This window comes from Chiroxiphia lanceolata, chromosome 6 (genome assembly GCF_009829145.1).
Source record: "Chiroxiphia lanceolata isolate bChiLan1 chromosome 6, bChiLan1.pri, whole genome shotgun sequence".
Taxonomy (NCBI): domain Eukaryota; kingdom Metazoa; phylum Chordata; class Aves; order Passeriformes; family Pipridae; genus Chiroxiphia; species Chiroxiphia lanceolata.
The window spans coordinates 3,553,318-3,574,194 of NC_045642.1; the positions used below are offsets into that span (position 1 = coordinate 3,553,318).

A 20,877-nucleotide genomic window follows, 5' to 3' on the forward strand; every position below is an offset into this window, starting at 1 on the left:
TTTATTGTAATTACAAAGGCAAGTACACAAATAAGGATTGGCTGTAAGCCTAATCAGTGACATGCAGTGAAAATCTGAACCACTAACAGCTTATCTCAAGATGATAGGCTTTGAGAAATAATAGCAAGATTCAGATAAGGTTATTTTGGTGGGGAGGTTTTCCTGTCTTGATTTAACTGTGTCATGGTTCTAGTCAGAACAGGGTTAATTTTTGCAGGAGCCAGGAGGGGGCATGGCTGGGACCCCCTCTGAGCCTCTTCCTCTCCGGGTTAAACAGTCCCAGCTCTCTCAGCCTTTCCTCTGGTAAGAGATGCTCCAGTGCCTTATTTATCCTCATGGCCCGTGTCTGATGTCTCTCCAGCTGTTCCATTTCTCTCTTGTGGTGGGGAGGCCAGAAAATACAAGTGTGTATATGCTTTAGAAAACAGCATCTTTCTGCATTTGGGTTGGCTTATTTATTTATTTATTTATTTTGGTGTTTGTGAGGTTCACCAGTATGGTGATGTGGTTTATTTAAAGGCATCAGAAAGATTTCTATAACTTTTGTTGGACTGGGAATTTACAGCTGATCAGCTGCCTGTTTGTAACCAGACGTGTTTTATGGCAAAGGGTACAAAACCAAACTCCTCTCCATTAATGCTAGGAGCAGTGGGTCAGTGCGCCATACAAATGCTAGAAAGATGGACAAGGGTCCACTGACCTCCAGGAAGCTCGACTAAAAAGATTTTTGCAAAGATAAGGAACAGTGTTGTTCTTGGAGTGACAACTAAGGCTGCTATTTGGAACTTTCTCCCAAAAGACTGATCAGTAACAGCTTGTCATGGTTTAGAAATGGTATCCTCCAATTCAGTGCTCCCACTGAAATCACGTTCCGTTTGCTCACTTCCTCCTCCCCCTCTCCCTCCCCCACAGCAGGCTGGAGAGGAGAATTGGAGGCAAAAAAAGTAAAGATCATGTGTTGAGATAACAACAATTTACTGGAAACAGCAGCAATAAATCGTTACAGCAATAAATTGGTATTTACAGCTGCACAAAAATACCCACAGGGAGGGTGCCAGGCCCTTTTCAGTGGTGCCCAGTGACAAGACCAGAGGCCATGGGCACAAAGTGAAACACAGGAGGGTCCATCTGAACATCAGGAAACACTTTCTCAGTGTGAGGGTGACAAGTCACCAGCACAGGCTGCCTAGGGAAGCTGTGGAGTCTCCATCCTTGGAGATGTTCAAAAGCCATCCAAACACAGTCCCGGGCACCCGGCTCCATGCAGGCCTGCTCAGGCAGGGGAGTTGGACAAGACGACTCCAGAGGTCTCTTCCAACCTGAACCATTTTGTGATTCTTAGAAATACCTGTGCACTCATTTTGTCATTGTAGATTCATCTAGAGAGTGTTCATGGGCAGGATTCCAGCTGGGAATGGCTGTTCAACAGTAACATCTGTGCTTACGGTTAAGAGGATGTGCATCATAAATATTTTTAGTCTGGATTAGTTTTCAGAAATTAAAAGACTATCTCACAGCCTGATAAAGAAAATCTTTGATCTAGCTGGATCCATCAGCAGCATTATTATTTTAGTTAGATGGAAAAAATACAAAAGTTAAAACCGTCTTAAGCTTGGATCAGTACCTATGCAAAGAATAAAATATCTATCTTCAAATAAAAATTGAAATGTGAAATTTCAACTTAATCTTTTTGACGTTACCCCATCTACAAATACATCCTCTTTTAGAGACACAAAGATTTTTAAGTCACCTTTATCAACACTATTAAATTCACAGTTGATGTGTACCCTCCACTGTATTCCTTCATGGATCATCAGCTTTTGAAACCTGATGTCTGTTATTCAAGTCTGGAAAATTAAACCATGTTAAATTTGTTATAGTCCTCCCTATCACAAAGCCTTTCCTTTATTCATACAACACCTTGTCCGCACAGGACAGAAAACAATGACACAGCCATTTGACTCATCACCATTCATCCTTCATCTAGTGAGCATTCCTAATTGAGGCAGAAAATAAGGAGGTGTTTTGTTTACAGATTTAGGAGATCAAAATGCTGAAGACATATTGAATGAACTTCCTATATGGACACAGCACCCCACATAAGCACCCACATAAAAACTCTCTGCAGAATAGTGAGGTGTAACATCTACTTGAGGCCCATGATTCGGAACCATATAGGAGAGTAGACAACACTATGGCTTTGTAAACACCGATCTTGGTGCTTTTCTTCAAGTGTTTATTACGCCATACTCTTTTGTGGAGTTTTCCAAAGGCACTATATGCCTTAGGTAACCTGTTGTCTATCTCTCCGTCGATCTTACCATCTGAGGAGATGAGGCTACCAAGGTAATTAAACTGCTGGACTGATTTGAGCTCTGATTGGCCAATGGTGATGTGGGGATGATGGAAGACTTCCTGAGGTGCAGGTTGATGGAGGACCTCCGTCTTCTTTAAGCTGACTTCCAGCCCAAAGAGCTCAGCAGCATCTGCAAAGCAGGATGTTAAACGCTGCAGGGCTGCTTCTGTGTGGGCAACAAGGGCGGCGTCATCAGCATAAAGCAGCTCCCGGACAAGATGGTTTAAGGTCTTGGTGTGGGCTTTCAGTCGCCTTAGATTGAATAGACTTCCATCAGTACGGTATCGAATGTAGATGCCGTCCTGATCATCGAGGTCTGCTGTGGCCCTTTGGAACATCATGCTAAAGAAGACGGTGAATAGGGTAGGAGCGAGAACGCAGCCTTGTTTCACACCGTTCTTAATTAAAAAGGGCTCAGAAAGTGTGTTGCCTTAACATCCGCTGGTCTGATTATGTGACCAATACATCTGTACTAGAGCAAGCAGCTGTCACAAGTATTGAGGCCATGTTACTGAGAACGCAGCTGCGATGGGCAGGGCACGCGTCAAGGATGAAGGACCACCGCCTCCCTAAGATCCTGCTCTATGGTGAACTTGCCACTGGCTGCCACATGAGAGGAGCCCCGAAGAAAAGATACAAGGACTCCCTGAAACAACATCTCAGCCTTGGCCATATTGATCACCATAACTGGTTTACTCTGGCCTCAAATCGGGAGGCCTGGAGACACACCATCTATAACGCAGCTGTCTCCTTCGAGAACACACGCAGGATCACTCTCGAGGAGAAAAGGCAACGCAGAAAGAACCGTGTCTTGCAGATTACACCATCTAAGGAGTCTTTCTGCTGCGCCTTTTGCAATCGGATATGTCTGTCACGTATTGGCCTCATAAGCCACCAGCGTGCCTGGAGCAAATGTGGATAGTGCCTTCCCAAATCTTCGTTCGCGAAGCCTAGCCATGAAACATCTACTTGAGGCACAGTTGTAGAAATACCTTCTGCTTGTTGGAGTGTTTTTTGAAGGCATGGATGCATTATTTTTTTATGGTATGGCATTCACAGATGTCATTTTGAATACTTATCAATACTCTCCATTAAGATGTAAATACCAACTGCAATGTTGCTGTAATTAGCACTGCCATATCATTTTCCTTTAACAATAAGCAAAATTCAAAAGCTCTTTTCATTATTTCACTCATGTCTAATGATAGGTATTTGATGGTCAGTATTTGCTTTTATTCTTCATGAACATATTATCATACTCATAATGATGAATATAACAGTCTAATTTATAGCACAGAGAAGTTCTACAGACCTAGTTCAGATCACTCTCTCTGGTTTCACTTTAATGTGAAAATCCCCCTGTTCTCATTTTCCCCTCTCAAATAAGCATTCTACATCATATTATAAATAACAGGCAACTCAGTCTGTCTTCCAAGGCAATGACCTTGCCCACGTATTTGTATATGCAGTGCTGAGCACCCCTCTACAGATACAGTAACAACAGCAAAGTAATTCTGCATAACAAGCTGTTTTCACAACATCTGCAACCAGTTATTGTCCATTTCCATTAGTGAACATAAAATTGCTGCTCTCTACACTCAACTACAAGCACAACAATAACCAGATCATTGTAATCTTTTCCAATACTCTCACATTGACCAACACTCCCTGAGTGGTTCTAACACAGCCTGTTTACCTGAGCTCTTAAGTACCGACTGTAGCTGCCTAAGTGTTATGAATTTGCCAAGGAAGACCCCAGTCCAGCCCCATACTCAGTAATGTGCCTCGACAATTAGGAGACCTATATGGAGTTTAAATAATACTACAGGAAGTATAGAGTAACTCAAACAATATAAAACAGGTTGCTTGAATTGCTTTTAGCAATTTGGCTGAAATTAGTAATTGGCTTAAGATGCCGCTATTTTTTTCTAGAGCTCATGAAAGCAGAGAGAAAAGAAAAAACATCCTTCCAAGTAATTTTGCCCCTGTTTTTCCCATCCTGCAAGGGTAATATTCCTGCCTTGTTTTCGTATTTTTGGCTTTCACTGACTTCAAGGTCATCTTTTCAAGACAACAGATGTCACATTTGCATGAAGGGAGCCTAAAGAAATGTACTAACTTTTCACTGTCACTTCTGAACACCACAGATACATTTAAAATCAGGAAAAGTTCATACAACTGAAACTTACTCGACATTCCCTGCAGCTCTTGGTTAATACTCGTTGACCTTCTGCTAGCACTCTGCCTCCATAGATACACTTTGCTGTAATTGGAGAGAGGAAGGAGGTAGATTAAAATTAAATTAAATCAGTATTTAAGCAGTAAACAAATGCAAGGCATAATACAAAAGTAAAACCAGTATTCATTGAAAAAATATGAATTCATAGTTAAAACTATGATGCATTTTGCTTCATCAGAAGTCAGTATTATATATAATTACAAGTAAAGCAGCAAACAAATAATTCGTTTTTATGAGAAAGCAGCATTTTTACCCAAACTAAAGAGAGGGAATAAGAGCATAAACAACATGTCCTGGACTAAATTCCTTATCATTCAGTGGCAAATATTTTAACTACTGACATTCTGTAGACTAGCTACAGTATTTGTGTTATTAGAGGTCTTTGTGAGTCACTTTAAGAATTGGAGACACTTATTAGTGTACAGTTCATTGATAGAATAATATAAGCATAGATTTCAATTAAGCCTTCTTTTTTTTTTGTGGGTACAAAGGTGAACTCTTCAGCTTGCTGGAGCACTGCAAAAATGGATTAGATGCAGTGAATGACTGTACTGAATCAACAAACTACGAAAATCTATTTCAGAAAAATATTCCTCAAGCACACACGAAATAAGCAGAATTCCCAGGAAACTGAAAGCTCCTACTAAAAAATTCTTGTCTGAAGTTTTGATCCTTCTGCCAAAGATAAGCAGCTCCACAAATGAATCAACAGACTAGAACTTGTGAGCATTCCTCATTCATTTCAAGGCAAAGTGAGAATACTGCCACCATGGAGAATGCAACCTCAAACAGGGCCACAGTAGCATAGAGCTTTGTCAAGTATAACCACAACTATCACAGTCCCCTTGCAACTACATATCTAAATTTCACTTTCAGAGACAGTAAATCCATTAATTAAAGAGAACAGCTGGACTGTTATGATCTCACACAAGTATCAATTATAAAAGCACCCTGCATTACTGGCCAGGTCAGTGCTAAACACTGATAAAATAACTTTTTGTTGTGGAGATTCAGCTCTTTCTGTACTTGACCAGTAACAGTCTGACCTATGACACTGAAAGGAAAGCTAAAAGGTTTGAATCCTACATTACAATTGAGCAGAGAAGTTTCCAGAGGCAAGCCACATGCACAATGCCAGTGTTCAGAGTACTCTGTTCTCAGAAGATTCAGACTACCTAGGACTGCTCTACCTCAATTTCTCTCCTGAATACCAAGGTAAGGGAAGCACTCACAGGTGCATGTGTGTCCTCCTTACAGCTGATAGCAGTAGGAGTATTTATTCCACAGCAGCAACTGCCATAGCCAGTTTGATTTCCAAATTTTAAGCAGAAAGGACTGCTAGATGATCTTCTTCTAACAACTTTTTGTGAAAATGCTCATTTCTTAAAAAAAAACAAAACCAAACCTCCTAATTTTCAGGAGAACCCAGTTTTCATCACCACCAAAGCATTTGAAAAACAGGCTTCTTCCTTCTGGTATCCTACTTTTCTTTGTTTTTTGAAAGCTGCCCTAGTTTTTATGCCCAACTTGTTGTGATCTCACTTCGAAAGAACACTTCAGATCAGGAGGCTTCATTTAAATTAGGAATCCCAGTAACTATTTTTGGGAGAATATAAATAGAGAAATGTCCTTTTTCTTTCTGTCTGTTCTCCTGACATGAATGCTTTTAGCAAAAGAATGGAGACACCAGAAAGCAAGTTCACATACAACTCAGAAAAAGTGATATTTTAAACAAAATTATAGTCTTTTGTCAAATATTATTGAAAGGCTAAGATGGCAGGGATCAAAACTGAACCACCTAAACCCCTTAACATATCAGACATTAGAGCTACTTTGTTCATTAACCCTTAGCTGAGACAGAAAAGTGTTCAATAATCCAGCCATTCAATAATCCCTGGAGACGGCAAATTACAGCTGATGATTCTATCAGAGCTAAATAGAAGAAGCAGGGAGAAAATAACACCTGCAGTGCAGCTCTTTGGAAAACCTCTGCAATTACTACTATCTCCCCAAAAGTGACTAACTGTGGTCCTAGCACATCATTTTGTCAAGGAGCTCGCGTTTACAATCCATTTCAATCAACTTCCACACGTCCCTTCCCATTGACTGACATGCTGAGTTCTTGTCAGAATAACAAGCCAAGTTTGTGCCAATCACCGACAAAAGGCAAGTTTGATTGTTCCTCTTCCCATTACAAATAACAGGAACACAGTTTACTCAGGGGGATATACATTGAACCTAGGATTTTGTGCCTTACAGTTCCTTTGTGTCAGATTCTGGCTGCTTTGCACAAACGCCAAGAGGAGAACCCAGTTTCAGGAAAGAATTTTCTAGACTCTGTGTCGCAAACAAAAACATTTTGAGACACAAAAAAATAGGCCAGCATGGCCACTTTACCACTCAAGCACTCTGCTCATGAAGATCTTTCAGTATGCAGAATATTCATGCTGACATATAGCTGAGAGAAATGAGATTACATAAGTAAAGAACAAGTGCAAGAACACAGCTAAAGGATATTTGTGCATAGAACTAATGAATTCCACAACTGAAGAAGGGTGACAGAATGCCAAAAAAGTGTTATTGTTTTCCTAATAAATCTTAAAATTATTCAACATCCCTATCTTAATAAATTATTGAAAAACTCATGCATGAAGTTTACCAGTCTTCCAGAACAAATCAGGGGAAAGACAATTTCTCAAGGTATGACTGGCATCAGTATACAGCTCAAATTTTCATATAAAAATTATCTTTGTTCCTTGTACTACTATTAAGGCAACAAATATTGAATATTCCTTCCGTGAACATTAATTGACAGCTTTCATTACCAGAAGAAGGAACTGAAAGCTAACAATAACACTGATCACAAAATGTACTTTTCTTTCTTCTCATTAATTTATTTTGAAATTAATTACAGCAAACTATCACTCCACACAGCGATACTAACCAAGGGTCTGATATTCTGTCATGTTTGTTTTAAAGAACAACCTTTCAACCTGAAATAAAAGATAGGCAAAAAGGTAACAGCTCAGTTCATTATTCATCACAACAGAAAGTTCAGATCATAGGCTTGATGCTCCTCTGCATCAACAGGGTTCCCAGCCCCAAACCAGATGAATAATTTTCCACTGACAGTAGTTAAAAAGAGTACCTCAGAAACCTGCAATACTTGTTTCATTTCTCAGCAATTATTTATTTTCATCTTAAATCAAGTCTGCCACTGTGACTCATGTCACTTGAATTACCAGGACCTCTGAAAGTCATTACAGAATGTGCCTGCTGTCAGGACAGGTTTAACTGCTTAAATGGAAGGTGAAACTGGGAGGTCTGTGGTGATGTACTTACCCTTGCATACTTTGCAGCATTGACTTTCCACATGTACTGGGAGAGCATCAGGAGGACACTCAAGAGGGGGACAGGACATCCTTCGGCACTCCACAACTCCGCTCTAAGCAAAGGTTTTTAAGACAAAATTCTACTACTACTGCTGCAGTTAGGGAGTATTTTACACAAAACACAAATAAAGACTATGAAAATGAAAATAGCATTTTGGATTACAAACCCATCCTTCACTAACAGATTTAATCCCATCCAACTACAAAATGAATCAAAGTGCATCTGAAGCTGAACTGCCCCATTTTGATACACATTACTGCTTTTACCCCCCATTCCCTGAGCAAAATGCATTAAGTGGAAAGCATAAGTCCCTGTTTATAAGAACACAAGCACTACTTTCTGTAAGCTGTTCCAATCATCTTTGAGATTTTTAACAATCAGGTTTCTATTTTCCTGAGCAAACAAAGGCTCTCTTCAGATATTTATCAAATAATTTCAAAGATACAAGTTTTACATACTAATTCTCTTTCTGTTCCTTGTATTTTTCCAACTGACAAATGCTGAAAACAGAATCTGTAAGTTTTTACCATGCAAGATGCGACTAAGCATCTATGAATACTATTAAGATAATGCTTCCTTTTGGAAAAAGCTACTGCAGTGAAAACAATTCCAAACACAAGCAATGCCACCTGTTCACCCCAAAACCATAAAGCCCTCACCACTATAATTAAAACAAATAAGAAAGCACTGTCAAGGGAAAGTAGATTTTATTTATGAAGCCTGCAAATACGCAATGTCAAAATTTTATTTATTTTATCATTCTCCTCTCTATTGTCCATACTGCCCCTAGATGCATACTAAAAACATAATAATTCTCAGAGTTAACATAATGTATTCAAAGGTCATTTTCACATTTTTGTTAGGTCCTGTTCCTGAAACTCCAGAAATTCTTACTTTGCATGTGCAGTTCCTGCAGTGATCATCTTCAACCCATGAGTCTTTGTCTCTATAGATCAATCCATTAACTTGACAAGTCTTCTCACAGTGACAGTCTTCCAATTGACTCAGTCTTGTTTCTGCATAATTTAACTATAAATTAAAGTAACTTGATGAGATTTCTGCAATTCAAACACATCATTTAAAAAAGCAAAAACAGTATAGTTATTTTTAGCCATGCCAAGTTTGCCTACAACCTTTGAAACACTGACCCAGGATATCAGCAGGTATAAACTAACCCTATTCCTCAGACTTTGATGGAACTATCCATGCTAATTGACAACAGTTTATGACTCATGCAACAGTCTCTTGTACAGCAACTAAACCCCTCAGGAATATCTGGACATTACCAGAAGTACAAAAAGACAATTTTCTTTTTATTTTAAATTTTTAATCTCTCATCAACCTGATCACAGGTAAAAAAGCAGGAAGACTGGCAGACTGACTTCCCCATCTCATCACTGTTAAGCATCAGCTAGACTAATACTTTTAACCTTATAACAGCAACTGATATCTGAGGGGTAAAGAAAGCATTTTAATTTAGTGTAGTACATGATCAGGGAGAAGTCATGCTCCTGGAGTAAACTCTGGTGGCACTTAACACTCCTCGCTGTTCCCATTACCTCCTCAATCCCAACGATTTAAAGAAGCATATCAAGAAGCTAAAACTGATAATCTTTTCCAAGTATTGCAACTACAGGCTAGAAATTACTGTGTTTACTGATGAGATACTATGCAATAACAAATGGGGACAATGCTCATTCTTGCAGCAGCAGCAGCAAAGGACAAGGCTTTTTGAACCACACTCTCCTCAGCCACAGCACAGACCTCCCTTTCATACAAAGGACCACCTTAACATCCTCCAGAGAGGAACCACCTTGTACCCAGTATCATGATCTCTAATCCCTAAGAGCATTCAAAATTGCTTTACCATTTTCTAATACTAAAAATAAGTAAACAAATGTAGAAATATAGACTTAGACATAAATATGTGCATTCTTTCCTGGCTTCTCCCCTGCCCATATAAATAACTGAAAGATGATAGGCTTGTGTTTAAAAAAAAAACAAACAAAAAACAACACATTGTTTCTGACAAAATAAATAACAAAAAATACCAAAAACCCCCCAAGTCATCAAAATTTATAAGGAAAATTTTGTTATTCATAAAACTGTTCCTGCTATAAACCCATGATGTAAACATACCAGATTAACTAGTCCATCAGTGAACTCAAGTACTCGATTTTTCTTGATTTTAATCAAAGTCAAGCTTCAACCTTTCTGACCTCAACCAAGCAAAGGCTCAGTAGAAAGTTTTGTGCTTGAAGTCTTCATGTAACACCTGAATACAAAGCACATCCTAGTGTGGGCCCATAATCTACCAAAAGAAATTATATTCCACTCGAAGAAAGGCAGGAGATGCCCGGACTGATTTCAGCAGATTGTTAAAGCTGCCTGAATTATTTTAGCCATTACATTTAAAGAGGAACTAACAGTACTCTAGCACGGCAGTTGGGAATGCTGCAATACAGCACAATCCTTTTCTCCTGCAGCAAATTAACATTTTAGCCAGATTCTAATACTGTGACATACGGTGTGACTCAATTTAAGGACACAATATTAAATCAATTGGACATATATACTGGAGAGATTCAGAATTGATTCAAATCATGACAAAAATAAAATAGGCTTTAAAAGCTATCATTTATTCACCTTTAAAAGCTACGTCTTCACAAAACATGGGTAGGAAGAGGACAAAAGTGTGGTTAGATTGTTACAGGTCACGATCAAATGCTCCTGTACTCAGCACTCCATGATAACCTGCTATGCTCTGCTGGGCCCCTTACACAGCCCCCATGTCCCATCCTGAGCCCACCGCTGGACTCAGGGGACCCTGAGGTAAAGTCCAGGCAAGAGGGTTCTCCCCTTTCCTGCCTTCATACTGCATAATTTGCACAGCTACTAAAATTATCAGAGCCTGAAACACTAGTTGGGTGTTTTCTTCCCAGGCAAGGCCAGCTCTGAGTCTTCACAGTTTTAATGTATATAAACTGCACACAAACATTCATTCCAACACTCCTTGGTCTAATCAGGGCTGTGATACAGCTATAACCAAACACAGACTGAAATCCTAGATATAGTGGAATCTAAAAGCAACAACTAAGACATCAAACCACTTTTTCCAAAGGTCTTATTGTTCATGCTCTGCATCTCCTGCTGCAGGACCAGGAGCTAGGGATCCTTGCTCATGTACCTTAGCAAGCCATTCTCTGACCACCTGCCCTGCTAAACGGGATCTCTGCAGGCAGCTCACAGCCCTTCAAAGCCTTGCTCTTTGCCTTGACATACATCATCCCATACAAGTATATTGTATCTACATTAGTACCACTTGTGGCTATTGTGGCTAGGACTTAAAAGGCCTAATGCACAAACCTTAATGCTTCCCTCCAGACTCTCAATTTTTAACTTGCATTTGTCTACCAAATTAACCTCCTTTCCTGCTGCATGCATTTTTTCCCTGGACAACAGTATTTCTGTAACAACTGCAACAAGACAGTCAGTAGACTACTACAACAGAAAAGGAACTTGCAATGAAGGATTATCCCAGCACCACTTTATGAGGGGAAGCAAATAACACAGTATTTGTACTGCAAAGACTCTGTGCTTTCATAAAGTACTAGCAAGCAAAAATATAATTAACATCAGAGGAAGCAAGTTCCTCAGTACAGTGCATAATTGGAACTTGCTCATACCACCAGCAGGGCTCAAAATAATTGCCTCTCTTTCACAGCACAAGCAGAAAACTGAACTAAAAGCTTCACATTTTGCATTTGGAGCCAGCCTGTCCAAAGCATGTCAGCTGAGTAAGTGGATTGTCAGGAAACTGAAAAACAGTTTCCCCTTTCCTGTTGGGAAGGGAAAGAACTCTTAAAGGCAGCACAGTAAAAAGTATAATGTTTTTACACAAGCAGCACTACTATGCAAATCCTATTTTCAAAATTCCTCTTCAGTTACTACACTAAGATTAAATGCATCCACAGGTTGTTGAATTTTCACCTAAATCTGTAAGTAATTACCACATAAATGCTGTTTCAGAAGAGACAATTAATTGTTCTTTAGCACAAACCAGATGGTTCACCAACATTAACCTCCAAAAATGTTCAGATTGTCCTTTAACACACATTAGAGGTTCAGTCACCTCTAAACAGTTTCCCACCCCAAACTTCACCACAGCCTTAGCTGAAGGCCCTGGCTCACACAGAGGTTGACTGTGTATTGTAGGAGCAGAGCCTAAAGGAAATCTCCAAAATCCAAAACAAGCAAACAAAAAACACCCCCAGCATTATAGGTCCCCATTCATCCAATTCATGATCCAAACCAGGGGGGAAAAATAAGAAAGAAAAAAAAAAAGGGGAGAGGGGGGAGCACAATCCCCAAAATCTAAGCACACACCACATCACCTGGAGCTGGATTAACTTTCACACTGACAAAAACACTGATCAAAGGTGATGTCAAGATCAGCACAGCCAGCAGGTTCACAGGCATTTTCATTTTGAGGCCTCATTCCAGTTCCCAGGAAGGACACTATACCAGTCCTGAAGACTTCCCACAAGCAAACACATCCCCTCAGACAGCATCACATGGTGAGGAAATTATTGAGGAATTTCACTCTTTTGTTTCTGCATTTATCCCTCAGCATGAAAAGGGAAAACAGGCTAGGGCTTCTTACAGAAAAAAGTAGACATCTGGGCATTTTTTTGTCACTGTCATACAAACAATAAAGTAGACAACAGAAACTCTATTAAGTTTAAGGGACATCTGTGGATCTATATCCATAAGTCTACTGCAGACAGGGAGAAAAAAAATGGCTCAGCCATGAAAATGTAGAATAACTGCATAAGGAATAAATACTTTCATCTTAGCACAGAAGGAAATGGGCAACTAACAAAAAAGCTTAGGTACCTACTTTTGCAGTCATTTTTGCCAGGAGTTCTTGCAAATCCATGATTCCTTGCACCAGACTTAAGAAATCACTGCAGGTCGGGCACGCTCAATAGAGGAAGAGTAAAAAGAAACAGCAAGGAAGAGAAGGAAAGACACAATAACCCATAAATAACCAACAGCCTATCATATTTGATTTATCTGAACATAAATGCAATCTGTTTACACAGAAGTTCTGCCTTCTGGAAGTGAGCACACGCAAAAAATGACAAGCCCGAAAATATTATTTTTAAAACAAGAAACAATCTGTATGAAAAATCTAAGATAGAGAAAATAAAGAAATTGCTACTTACTGCGATTCAGATTAGGACACTGCGTTATATCCATTAGGTATAAAGATGACTTTCACATCTTGAATAACACCCTTTGTAAAGAAGAGAAACTGGTAATACAGACTACAAACATTGACTTAAATCTGTAGAAGCTGTTTCACAAGTCATTTCTTCAGTGGATACGAAAAATTACCAGCTCACTCTCTTGTGAGGAAAATAACTGAAGATGGACAAAATGTAACAACTCCTCCTATCAGTGTGTTTGGATTTTAATTTTCATAGAACGCAGAAATAAGACGGCTTTGTCTTTTGTAATCACCAAATATAAGCTGCTTAAATGTCTTAAAATGGGGTGAGACTGGTGAAAAAAGCAGTAAAATAATAACCATTGCTCAAGCCGATGACACACTTTTCGAAAAGACAAAAAAAAAAAAAAGAAATTCCACAGTAAAACTCTTTAGTGATTTAGCCAAATAAGACTGTGAAATCAAATACTGTGAAAAGACAAGTATATAGTGCCAGATGTAAGTAATAGTTTACAATTCCACTGTTTGCTTTCATTTAGCCTACTAGCTCTGTGTCTCAACAGGCAGTTCATGTAATCGTGCCATCAGTCAGAATGAAATCCTCTCTCTAGCCCTGACAGATAGAAAGATGCCCTGCACAGGACTGGCAGAGGGTCAGAGCCAGTCAGTGCAGTTTGTATGATGATCCTAAACCAACCTGGGCAGGACAGGAGAGAGGCAGGACCAAAAGGTCCAGTGTTGGTTGCATCCTCTCTTGCCCCTGACCTGCAAGGATACCCCCGATGGAAGTGGCAGATGGCCCAGTATCCCTGCACACCTGGGCCCTGAAGAACCCTAGATACTTCAAATAGTCCAGAAAATGCTGAAGGTTGTGTTTGCTCTCTTAAGGTCAGGACAAAGTTTTTGCTACATCTTCAACGGTGCAATGTACTCACTTCACAAGATTCACTAGCTTTAATAATGTCATGGTCACTAAGGGAGAGGAGAAAGGGAAAACAAGGGACCTCTAGGGCTGATAGTTGCACTACCCCTGCCTGTTAATCAGATGTTGTGACACAGCTCTATCTCCTCCCAGACACTGAAGAATTTCTTTAATCTGAAAAGAAATTTATCATGGCAGCAGTTACTATCTAAATAAATTACTGATTTGCAAGACTATGCTTTAATTTTCAGTTAAAATGCCAAAGAGTGAGTTTTGCAGACCAAGGACATAGTCACTTGCTCACAGGCCCTTGAAGTCCACCCATAAATAAACTAAAGGCCTCAGATAGCCCTTGAAGCCTGGTAAGTACAGCAAGTAACATATGATTTAACATTTATATGGTCATCTGTTAAAAGAGCAGAAGGTAATCAGCAAGCTCTGTTTCCTGCTTATTTTTTCATGATCAAATATTAACTGAAAATATTAGTAGAGATAATCAGATCACACTGTCTTTCTTGCATAAATATATACATTTATTAACCTTTTCATCTATGAGAATAATGAAACCATAAGCAATGACAAGCAATGACTGTCACTGGAAATTGAACATCCTGAAAGCCATTTTCCATACTTTCTGTCAGCAGTCATCAGTGAGAAATTAAAAGGTGAGGCATAAAATATATTTCAACTCTTAAGCCTCTCCAGTGAAAAGCTCAACCAAGAGAAAATGGGATTACAAAGTTTCACCAGACCATATCACTCAGCTAACAAGGTGCCATCCAGAGAGAAGTGATAAGGTATTTTCTTCAGCCTTTTTTTTTTTTTAAGTGCATCTTCAGCTTCAAATATGTTTGTTGCACGAGAGTCACACTGCTCAATTGTCTTTTGGATAGATTTGCATTTAAATACAGCCTGAAGAGGAAACACAACTACTTTATTTGTCTCAATTTCTGGCCACATAAAAGCATATTACCATAGAAAAACATATGAATATGAACTTAAGTTCACTAACATAGATGCCTTTTAAAAGTCTATAACCATATGAAACAGAATTAATATGATCAAGTATAGAAGAGAACTTTGAAATGGTAGAAATTTTGATGATGTATTTTTTTAATAGAAAGACTTAATTATAGGCAAACACTTATTACAGTCATAATTACTGTAGCAAACATGAACAAGCTCAGATTATTCCTGCAAACATGGACAAACTCAGATTTATTCCTGCTGAGCATTAAGTCTAGGTTACTGAGAGCTTGGATTTGCCTTGGACAGGGAGATGTCAGCAGCCAAAATCTTTCTAATTTTACCCTCCCAAGCAGGCATCACCTTTATACTATCATTAAAAACATTTGGTTAATGACAATCAAAGCTTCAGTTCAGCATCAGGGACTCGCTAGCACGAAGAGCCTTCATCTGTGCAGGCAGATTACCTGCTACAGGATGAAATTCAGGTCTGCAGCATTAAGTATCAAGCCCATCCCATGAGAATGTAATACAACAGCTCCAGATTATGGCACTTCTCCTGTCTCTACTAAATAGAACCCTCCTCTCACGTTTCTGTGAAAGGCTCTATATTCCACAAGCTCTCCACTTCTGCATTTTCATTTCCCCCATTGCCTTTCACCCTCTTTTAAAACCTCCTTCTCCACAGAGATAATGGAGCCACACAGCTGTGCCCGTTGTATGGCCAGGGCTGGGGAAAGGCTCTGCATGGACACACCAGCAGAAATGCCGAAACTCATGTTGCCTAAGCCAAAGCCATGCCAACACCACTAGATTTCCACTCGATGAGCAACTGTGCTACTCCACACCAGTGCAGACATGCCCCTTGCCAGGCACCTGTAAGCTGCCCTCAGCACAGCATGTAGTCTGCCACCTCAGTCCATACAACTCGAGTCCAAATTATTTACAGAGTCATATGACATTATAATATATATATCTATATATATATATGAGATACACATATGATTGGTGTGCAGTAAAAATCCAATATGCTTCTCAAGCACCTACTATACAATCCCCAGACACAATATGGAGGATCAATAGAGCCTGTTCTAGCAGTTATGAAAATTACTGTCTTTCTACATGAATCACCCTGTCAGCAATGCATTAATAAGCTCATTTTGCAGTAGCTCTGTGGAGGGACCCCTAGGGAGAAGGGTTCTCCCCAGCAATAAACAAAATTTGCAGATAATTCTGATCCTGACAGCAATCAGATCCATCCAGAGAGAGAGTTCCCTGGATGTGTGGCAACACTCTTTTTTCTTTCAGTTGCATCTACTTGAGTTTCCTAATCTGATTATAATAGTATTCTCTAGCCCTAAAACAAATCTTGTGTTTGGGACACTGTCCCGGTTCCGATCAGGACAGGGTTAATTTTTCCAGTAGCCAGGAGGGGTCATGGCTAGGACATGGAGGTTGTTGCTGAATGATACTTCCACTGAATTCCATAACTACCATGGACAATGAGTGTGGATCACTCCAGAGACACTAGTCGTGAGCTGCTGATGCAGCTGGCAACCACCCAACAGCACATCAGCCCTCCTGCCCTGGAAGACATCTAGGATGGGTAGAACCCACAGTCATGGACTAAATGAACTCAAAAGACATCTTAGAGGAATGGCCATTGACTATGGAAATGAGACCTGAGCTTGTGTGTGTGTGTATATATATATATATATATATATATATATATATATATATTCACATATATGTATATGTAGTTGGAAGGTGTAGGATCTGGCCATGACATAGATGGTATAGAATAAGAGGTGGATAAATTAAGGCTGTTGTGAATGGTACTCCCCAATTCAGTGCCCCCACTGAGATTCTCCCAAACCACAGACCACTCCCTTTTGATCCCCTTTCCCTCCCCATTCCCATTGCAGCAGGATAGAGTTGAGAATTGGAGGCACAAAAAGTGAAGATCACGAGTTGAGACCAGAAAAATTTACTGGGGACAGCAATGAGATAAGAAAATGAGCAGTAACAGCAACAATTTTAATAGCAAGGGGTATAAGAAATTATTCACATGGACAAACATTCATGATAATAGACAATACTGGAAGGCTCCTTCCACCACGTTTTTTCAACCAGAAGGAAGCCCTTCTCCTCAAGGAGTCCCTTTCCCCCACCCCTGTCAATGATGTGAGGTGGTATAAAATAATCTCCATGTCCTGGCCATGGTCCCTCCTGGCTACTGCAAAAATTAACCCTGTCCTGGCCAGAATCGGGACAGAGCCACACAAACAAACCTGAAGGGTCAGCACATAGTTTTCAGTGGAAGTAACTCATAAGATTGCTTTCAAACCAAACAGACAATGCTATCTTAAGTCAGCTCCACATTTGCTCCCACCACTGCTGTGCTACAAGCACACTGTCTTGTCTGAACTCCAAGTGCTTGGTCATAGCAGGTAAGTTACAACCAGTAAGAGATACCACTAGCAAGGGGTGAGACTTCAATTCCCTTGATTACACCATAGAGCACTTTAGTCCCCAGCAAGACCACAGGCACGGCAGGACTACTTGTGGAATAATCACTGTAAATAAGGATGTGGAACAAAAGCATAAATATGAAAAATTGCAGCAGCTGGTCACAGTGACTTAGGAATATCATATCCCTCCTGCCTCTTCTGATATACTGAAGAATTACAATCTAATATAGGCGTGAGATTATGACCAAAATGTGCTTTAATGCTACTCATTTATGAAGAGAAACGACAATTAATTAACTATCATTAAAGAAAGAAAGAAAACTTTTGGAATGTCGAAGATGATACTCAGAACAGCATCCAGTGTTTTTTCTTACACACAGTTTCATGATTCCAGCACACACACAAAAATGCTAATTCTTTTTTAACGCTCTTATTTCCCTGCAGATCTCTGTTTACACATTAAGGAAAATATATCTATTTTTTTATATGCTAAAACAGTGAAACAAATTGCTTTGAAAAAAAAAAAGGGAGGTCCTGCTGAGCATGTAAAAATATGGAAAGAGATGTGTACTCTTTACAAACTGGCAAAATCCCAAGTTTTTGCAATGAGTAAAGTAAAAAAATAAGACTTTTGAAACTCGCAAGCAGGATTAAAAAAACCACAACCAATTCTACTTCTGCCCTGAAGAAAGTGGTTAAATATTCAGGCATGCATAAAGCAAAGTAAGGCACTTGTCGGATTCATTACGATCAATAAAAATTGTCAGTTCATTACCATATCATTAGCTACCCTGCTGTTTCCAAAGTGTTAACACGTAGAAATATTAATTTGCAAATATATAATATCCCAGAGTTCTGAGGCTCTGACTCCCTGCATAAAATAAGATTCAGATAGGCAACTCCAATATAACTTCTTCCTTTCCCCATGTAGCTATAAACATATGTTACCATCTGTGGAATAGTGGGAAGCAGCTGAGGTAAAAACCAACAGCTGTAGAATAAATAATGCTATCAATTCCACTCCCAGTGACAGCTCAGCTGCTGGAGGATGAAATGTAGTCCAGGTTCAGAGCAACTCTCAGACCATCATTTAACTTAAAAGTTAGCTTTTACCTCTGTCTCCAATTAAAATTGTTAGTTGCTATGCTGAAACAATTTTAGCATAAAATAATTGTCCTAGCTTGTTAAAATCTGGGGACTTTGAGGAGAGGTCCTCAGAAAAAGGCAACTTGTAAAATTGTCTTAGGAACTGACAGCTTCAAAGGGAAACCGAGTGGGTGGTAAATCGCCCTTGGCAACAAATCCATGCCCAGATTGAGGATAGGCAGATTGGCCTATTGCTGCACTATAGACTCCTTTCACACATAAACACTTGTACGTGCCTTATCATCCAAAACTGGAATAAATATCAGAAACTTTTACTTTGTAAACAAGCTGTTTACCAACTGTCCGCTGTTTCTACAGTTCATATTTCATGAGTGTGAGATAACTAAGTGGAAGTATCTTGTTGACTATTGCTTTTCTTCTTCATATGTCATTTCATAAGTGCTTACCTTAAAGAAACCATGTTTCCTGTTTCTCTGTCCAAGCCATAAACTGCTTTCAGGTGTCAAATTCGTTTCTGGGGGATCAATGACACGTTCATAAATCCTGTAGAGGGAATACATTGCCATTATTTTGAGTTTTGCCATCAAATTGTCTTTTTCCTCTGAAAACTTTCAGAATCAGTATACAATAAAGATGGAAAGTAGAACCAAAAAAAAAAAACTTAAACCCCAATATTAAACAAAATACATATCATTGATAGTGATGAAGAAAGTATATTAGAACTTTAAAAGCACCCACCATAGTAGGCAAAATAATAAAATAGGACCGTCCTAGTCTAGGGATGTCCTTCAAACTCAACCATCCACCCTGGAGAAAACATACAATCATACAGAAGATCCAACCAGATCCAACAACCCTTTGGGAATTTCAGGCTGGTTAGAATTCTGAATGGACTTCACAAAGGAACTTTATTCCACACTACTACACTACTCCCATGGCTTCCTTTTCTTCTTGATTTGTGTTATGCATCCTTGCACATGGACCTTTCTCCCCTCATAGAATTCACTCAGCCTGGGCGCTCACGTGTGGTGCCACCACTGCCCATCCAGCTGGTGTCTGTCACCAGCACAGGTCTGGCACAGGATGGGACCTCTTTATATATGCTTGGCATCCAACAATAGCAGCAAGTAATACAAGCTCCATAAGCAACCTTTATGTACCCCATAAATTTGTACATGACTGCAGCAATCTGCATACCGAATTTCGGAAATTAATTCGCGAAAAACTGTTGTAAGACAGAATTTTTAAATCAACGAAGTATTTGGAGTTTGAAAAAGGTTTTGCTTGGGGGGTTGTTCGTTTATTTTTAGAAAAGCTGCAATGAAGTTTCCATAACAACTCTTCCAGGAACACAGACCACTACAATGATATCATCATTTCAGAACATGAAAAATTCAAGGCCAGAGTTACTGACCTTGGATTCTCGTATTGCCATGTCACATTGGAGGGAGCCATGAACTCACTGCTCCATAACAAAACCAGCATGCTTAATCAGGATTATTGAGAGGATGATGAAATCTGTTTCCATTACTATCCAGCTCACAGGGAGTACGTATTGCTGTGTAATCACACCAGCGTGACAGCCAACAGAAAAGACTCTGAACACATCAAGACCTTCAGCTTAAAGAGGTGAAATTATCTGTGGTGAAATTATTTTTCTTTAAAGCTACAGCTTTAAAACAAACATGAAAAACAAACACCAAAGAAAAACACAATCAACCCCACTCATTGCACGGTTATCTTCCCAATTCCACTCTGAGTGTTTCTAGCACAGGTTCACCAGTGTAATCATTCGTTTTTCACACTGTAAATTGCCACGGGTATTGGGTTTGCATTGCAAGGTTTTGTTCTGTGAGAAGTGCCAGAAGCTTTCCCCATCTCCAACAGAGCCAAAGTCAGGCTCCAGGATGGACCTGCCACTGGCCAAGGCTGAGCCCATCAGGAATGGTGGTAACACCTCCGGGAAAACATATTTGAGAAGGAGGAAAAGTTACTGCACAAGAGCAGTTGCATCCAGAGGGAGGAGTGAGAACACGAGACACTCAGGGCAGTGCAGAAGGAGGGGGAGGAGGGGCTGTAGTCTGTGGTAAAGACCATGGGGAGGCAAGCTGTGCCCCTGCAAGCCCATTTCCCATCCCCCTGTGTCATTTGAGGGGAGGAGGTGGAGAAAAATTAGGAATGAAGACAAAC

The 20,877-nt window shown here is 39.7% G+C and overlaps 1 protein-coding gene across 1 annotated transcript in view; it reads right to left on the bottom strand.

The window, feature by feature from the left end:
- NELL1 (neural EGFL like 1) overlaps positions 1–20,877 on the bottom strand; it is a 287,217-nt gene that overhangs the window by 204,356 nt on the left and 61,984 nt on the right. The window contains 7 exon segments of the mRNA XM_032691544.1: positions 4,546–4,619; positions 7,938–8,040; positions 8,883–9,017; positions 12,889–12,971; positions 13,217–13,242; positions 13,244–13,287; positions 19,134–19,230. Of these exon segments, the coding sequence (XP_032547435.1) occupies positions 4,546–4,619; positions 7,938–8,040; positions 8,883–9,017; positions 12,889–12,971; positions 13,217–13,242; positions 13,244–13,287; positions 19,134–19,230 (562 nt within the window).